Source organism: Anoplolepis gracilipes, unplaced genomic scaffold (genome assembly GCF_047496725.1).
Source record: "Anoplolepis gracilipes unplaced genomic scaffold, ASM4749672v1 Contig27, whole genome shotgun sequence".
NCBI lineage: Eukaryota > Metazoa > Arthropoda > Insecta > Hymenoptera > Formicidae > Anoplolepis > Anoplolepis gracilipes.
Window position 1 is genome coordinate 105,125 of NW_027328678.1, and position 6,946 is coordinate 112,070.

At 38.8% G+C, this 6,946-nt stretch overlaps 1 protein-coding gene across 1 annotated transcript; it reads right to left on the bottom strand.

The window, feature by feature from the left end:
* Window positions 1-2,905: 2,905 nt before the first annotated feature.
* LOC140675992 (uncharacterized) lies at window positions 2,906-3,858 on the bottom strand. Its single transcript, XM_072910576.1, has 2 exons — window positions 3,340-3,858; window positions 2,906-3,193 (listed from the first exon to the last, which is right to left on the bottom strand). Exons 1-2 carry the CDS (start codon window positions 3,856-3,858, stop codon window positions 2,906-2,908), a joined length of 807 nt encoding a protein of 268 aa, XP_072766677.1.
* Between the last annotated feature and the right edge of the window lie 3,088 nt (window positions 3,859-6,946).

Sequence of the window (6,946 nt, forward strand, 5' to 3'; positions counted from 1 at the left end):
TTGTCAAAGACAGAAGAACAATATTACTTACAATGGGGCCTTTCATAAGAAAACTCGAAAAACATGTGAAGGAGACATGTAATCACTCTTGTTCGAGACGATGACAGTGAAACGAAGACTTTTTCACGAATATCGATACCAAAATTTATTCACGATCGAGAAGTAGGCATGCAAAATGTAGATGTGCAACATTTCACCCGCCAAGCTGAAGCTGTTGACTGTGTATGATTGCGATTATACAGAATGACCGGTCGATTTACAAAGAAAAATTTTCCGTCAAATTTGTAATAATTATAAATCACCTCTCGAGTATCCTAACAATGAACTTTATTCCAATGAACGCAGTTTTACTCGATTTGTGGATTCAGAAGATTGTTGGATAGATCAGTGTATCATACGGATGAAATATACAAAGCGAATAAGGGAATACGGATGTGAAACCAGTAGACGTTATCAATGTACAGAATTCAATTATGGTTGGGTAGCTGAATGTATCCGCGCTTGTACATATCTGCCGTGTGTGTATATATGTATCCCAACACGTATAAACAATAAGTGTTTAGAATTTATACTTTCGATGGCTTTTTACCATAATATTGAGACTGATTTTCCTGTCATTCATTACATAATTCACCAAGAAGCATTATGTGAGAAAGTTGTAAAACTACGTACCGCAATGAAAATTGTAACAAAAATTGTTAATACAATTAAAGGCGGTCACAAATTTCTTTCTCATCGTAAGTTTCAACACTTTCTCGAAGAGCATAATGCAACTTATACAGATATACCTCTGTATTGTGAAGTTGGGTGGCTTAGCGCAGAAAAATGTTTAGAAAAATTCTTTGCAATAAGAAAAGAAATCTTCCTTTTCTTACAAGAAGAATTTCCTGCAAAATTTGATGAACTTAAATTTTTTCCGAAGATTTAGATCCTCTTTGTGAACTTGCTTTTATAACTGACATGACAAATCATTTAAATATTTTAAATTTGAAGCTGCAAAAGACCAATCAAATAATTTCGCAATTAGTTATGTCGATTTTTTTCGCAAAAAGCTGCAATTATTTAAAAATCATTTAGAAAATAATATTTTTCATTTTTTTCCATATCGAATTCTATCTATCACTTTTAAAGACATTTTATCTTAATTTTCATTCGCAGTAAATTTATCTCTATCAACAATGTAAGCGTTATATCTTTTCTTCTCCAGACAATCAGATTATTATTAATGCCGCCTATCTAATATCGTTTAAGCGTCCGAAACCTGTCCGCGCGTGAAATTATAGTCAAAGAAAAGTTCTATTAACTAATGTTATAATCCTAATAATATTGTAGATCCACATTTTCGTATACAACCGCGTGGCAGTGTGTTCCCCAGTGGTTCCTGTAACACATAATAATTTAGTGAAGTGAGAACGTTGTCGTTATTATTAAGATATATTCATGTGATCATTAATCATATTGTGTACGTGTAATTTACTCGAAATATACATACCTGTGTCAGTTCGCGGCCCCTGTCCATTCCGGGCGTCGGTCATCTTCTCGGTGTCAATTCTTCTCGCCATTAATCTCTCGTGTCCACACACCTGTAAATATAGAGACAAGCTTTCTATTCTAATTTTAATACTGAAATTATCGGGCTAATTAGTGCTACTTATCTGATGAGGTCATCCTTCCTTCACGCCTACATCGGGCTCTCTCTTTCTTCCTGTGGCGACGCGCGCCTCTCCCAGGGCGTTCCGGTTATCCTGCGTCGGTGCGCGCCTCCTCCAGGGCGTTCTTGTATTCCTTATAGCTTCTTCTTTTATTTTTTTTCTCTTTTCTTTTTCCTTATCCGCTCACCTGTGGCAAGGTCCGCGATGTCCGCCTTGACATACCCAGAGCCTTAGATATCTGTAACATATAATTGAAGAGATTAATATTTTATTCGGACGTCTTCGTAGGGAGTGTCGTTAGACAGAGAGCGATAACCATCCTTACCTAAGTCCTTACCTAGTCTCGATTCGGTCGAGAATCCCTCCATCCTGCGGGTTAGGAAAGGGTTCGCGGAGAACTCGCGGGGAAGGATCGGTCGACAACGAGAACCCTCGTCGGAGGCGGCTCACTTTCCACCCCGAGACTTGATTGTCTCCCGTGTTCTGGATGATCTGGATACGGGGGAATTTACTTGCGGCAGTGGCGATCGTCGAGAACGCTCGACCGAAGCGGAGTACTCTCCACTCGCAGATCGTTCCTGCTACCAGAATAATAATAATACACATGTATTGTAACAATAGTTTATTATAAATATGGATTGATCGAACCTTTATGATGATGATTCGACCACCAATTGAATAATTTAAATACATTTTGTAAAGCACAATTTCGTACATATCTATCACAACGCAGAGTAGCATCTAATTTATCTAAAGCAGGAACGTCATCATAGTCGTTATCTAATGTCTCGATAATAAGATCGATTCTCTCATCGTCTTCCAGTAAATTTGCCAACCATTCTCGTTTTTCATGTCCTTTGACATACACTCGAGAAGATGCATCTTTCAACGTCACGGCGTCGGTGATTAAACTTTTGGCCCTGTAGTACGGAATGTTTCCATTTTCCCATTGCAGATTGTGATGTTTTCCAATCAACCATGCAACTTGAAATCTCTCAGATCTCTTGAGCAAACGGAATGGTGTAAGACTCGTAAAAATATAATGAGAGAATACAGAACCCTTTGTCAGAATCGCAATTTCTTTCACAATAAACTTTCCTCCAACGATAAATCCTTGCAGATCCATAAACGTTGGCACAACCATAATGAAAGGATATTGGCGAGAACTACGACGGACGACTAATGTCGATCATCGAGTATCGCTAATTTTATAATGTTATAATGTTATAACATTGGAGGGGATTATTCCTGATTCATGTAATTTTGCAGACAACATTTGTCAACGGGTTACATTCGACAATGTGATCGTATAAGATGAGGCAATATGCGGTAATATTTGCGGGTACGTCTAGCTTACATTCAAATTCTATTCTTACGTCCACGGTAGCATTTTTGACAGACTCATTTTGTCGCGAGCAGTCAATGACCGTGAGAGGACCGCACTCTAGAAATTTTGCCATGGTAAATAATACATTATCGTTATTGCATCCGTAATAAGATTTACGAAAACTCGCGTACATGTCGAATAGGATAACGTATCTCTTTTTATCAAAATCCAAATTTAAATCATCATACAGATAAAAATCAAAGTTAGATAGAGTTTAACGTTTGTCAATTTGCAGTCGTCGAATTTGGTAATATCTTTCGACGCGACATTTTTTCTATCAGTCTGTAATGCAAAGATTACGTATCGCGGTTTCTTCAGCTGAGAGGCAGTTTTCACAGTCCACGAATGCTTGGTCGTACTGTGTAGCAAAGGAAATTCGTATAGCTCCCACAAGCGGAAACTCATGTTCAAGTATTTACCGCTCTCCAACGCTCGTAGCAAGGACAGTTTACTAATTTCGTTCAATATTACGTGAGGCATACGCCATTGTATTTTGTGTAATTCAATCTCAGCTTCAGCAGCCTGAGCTCCAAATAGACAATTGTTGTCGTTGCGTGAACGTATTAGAATCAATTCATGACGAGCGTTAATCACAACGCGCTTATAAGCCTCGCAAAATCCAAGCAACAGGTTGAGCGGCACGCAAAAATTGATGTAACCTTCACCATTATTTGCAACTATATTCCACGCAGCATTGTGCAAGATTTTACTTGTCTTGTGTGTAAGGGAAATGTAGTTTTTAATCGTGCAAATTATTCCAACGTTTCTGTTGCGATCAATTTCCACACCGTTGAGTTCATATCGAAGTTCATCGACCATGAATGCAACACAATTATTTCCCAATATCATTAGTTCATCCTTTTTCCCTTATCGTCAATTTTCCTTCGACGTAAAGGAAACTCTCGCACGGCAACGTGTACAAATCTTGATGCTGTATAGGTATCCGTATCTCATCGCTATATCCAAGTGTTGTATTTGCGTATGGATTGTACGTATGAGTTTCAATTTTTACTATACGGTCGTCAAAGATCGGTTCGTTTCCAATGTTCAAAATGTCAATCATTCTTTCAATTATTTCGTACGACAAATCCCAAAGACTTTAAAAATTCACGATTCAACGCTGAGCTTCTTTTTAGCGTAACCAGACATCTGATTATTGTCACCAGACACTGCTCGCCTCCTCGCAAAAGTATTGTCCCTCGTAAAAATATTGTCTCTCGCGTGCTCCGTTTCATTCAACACGAGCATACTATTTTTGACGTTGTCGTACGTGCAATCGTACGGTAATTTCCTCTCCTCGAAAATCGAGCAATCGACCCTCCTGATCCACAACACATATCGTTAAATCAGTAATGTTTCGCACGACGATCGGTAGATAAATAATTTGCGCGGGCGTTTCCGATATCTTATATCCTGGTGGTACGCTCGGAGAAAATTCATGTATCGTGTGTACACGCTTACTATTGCTATATGCACCAGCGGTCACACTGCATTCTATACGAATAATCTTTACGTTAATAATATTTATCGGCACATCTGATTCGTACTACTTCCGCGGCTGCAATACACGATTGGAGAATCCCAACAACGATCCTATGTTGTTAGGCTTATTAAAATTTATTCTGTATATACATTTAATTTCACTTTTCAACGTATTATGATTAGCGCAAATCACTATTGGATATTTCTCATCATTGTTATTAACAATGTTGTGGGAATCGTATTGTAAAATTGCATGCGTTAGATATTCATTTATACCATGCAATTCGTACGATCCTTCGGGAATCGTAATTTCCGTGTCGTCGTTGTCAAAGTAAAATTTATTATTCGAGGAATTCACGTTCGGTATCGTATGATAAGTTTCAAAATCCGTTAAACCAAGTTCGTAATCATCATCGTTCAAATCTATGGCTGGAAAGTAGCTTACGGCAAGAATGCTACTCTTACCAGTCAACGTAAGTGTCAGTGACATGTCGAATACTGAGTCACGACAGTAGAATGTTAGGCTTTAAATTTAATCGTTTGAAGAAATTGTAGACACAATTGTCCGCAAATACTCTGATTATAATTTTGATAAGACGCATGATTGTATTCAATTTTTGTTACATTCTGTCCAAAATATTGCACCAATTCTTCGGGCGGTTGAAGATTTCCAAAACTGTCAAAATACACAACATTATCTCCCCTCTTTGCATATGCTACCCAATGAGTACCAGGACCCTCAACGTCGTCTAAATTGACAATGTAGCTCTCGTTTCGTCGCACGCCGCTTATCGGTAAATTATTGCGCATGAAAACACCTCTAAAGAAAGGAATGCGCATACGTCTTATAAGTTGTTCCAATTGTACGTTAGTTGTTACACCCGCAGGCATTTTTAACGTTTTTTTAACGTTTTTTTTCTTAGCAGTCGTTGAGAACCCCCGTCCACGCTTGCACGGAGCGAGATAAAGTCCACGACCTTCCATAGCACGATTGTGACGTTGCATTTCTTCGAATTGCGCGGCCTTGCTATCGTTTACAGCCTTTGCGATTCCCGCTGCTCCACCAGCCAAAGAACCGACTACTCCCAACAATGGTAAAATCGGTAAAATACCACCACGCTTTGCTATTGGAAGTATTCGTTTTTTCAACATTTTTTTCTTTTTGAATGATTTTTTCATCTTCATTCCCATACCAAATTTCGTTTTTGCCTTCATGGCCGTCCAAACAGCCGTAGCAGCCGCTCTTTCACCAAGAGTCGAATCCCTCGCGGTAATACGTTCCCGCGCCTTCACAGCTAGTATACGATCCGCAACGTGTCGTTCGCCGAGGTCGTTGCTTCGCGAGTAAGCTATATCGTGGTCGCGACACGCAGCGTCCAATGGATTGATACCTCGATCGCCTCTAGCCAATTTTTCTTTTAAACGACTTCCTGGTCCGCAAAACTGATATCCAGGAATATGTAATTCGATAGGAAGCGCGTTTATCGCACGATTCAATAGACCACTACCTCTTATAATTCTCGCTGACATTCGTAGCAGTCTTTAATAAATGGTGCTGGACCGTCGATATGTGTTTGCTGCCACGGTAAATTATAATGTCGCAAACATCTACGATATCATTGTACTTCAGAATCAGCCTTTATATGTTCGGGAAGTTTGTCCCACAGACGTTCCACGTAGCGGCTAAACTGTCTCAATAAAATAATCTTTGGTATATATTGCAACTGTTCAGAGGTAAGCTCGAAAATATGACTGTCGTCCGACAGATGAAAAAACATTTTCAATACTGAGCGATTTCGATTCGATGCACATCTATAAATAGGTCTCATGACTCATTCTCAAAATGCGGTTTGTGCGGCAAGCGACGATAATCAAAGTTATAAACTTTGATAATAGACTAATGCTTGAAAAAGAAATACGCAAGCATGGAAACATGTTACCAATTACTATACGAGGTATTATTTGCGGTCCTTCAAATTGTGGTAAGACTAATGTATTGATAAGTCTAATTGAAAGTTCGTACGGTGTTCGCTTTGAGAACCTGTTATTCAAAATCGCTTCAACAACCGAAAAATCAATATTTATTGACACCGATAGATGAAATTGGTTATTCCACATTTTCTAATAATAGTGAAGTCGTTGCTCTAAGCGAGGCGCTTCCGAATTCCATTTTTATCTTTGATGACGTGGCGTGCGATAAACAAGATACGATAAGAGAGTACTTTGCAATGGGTCGACACTCGAGCGTCGACTGTTTCTATCTTTGTCAAACGTATGCCAAGATATCCAAGCATCTTATACGCGACAATGCGAATCTGTTGATTTTATTTCAACAGAATAGTACAAACCTGAAACATGTGTACAACGATCATGTAAATACTGACATGTCATACGACGATTTTCACGCATTATGCCAGAAATGCTG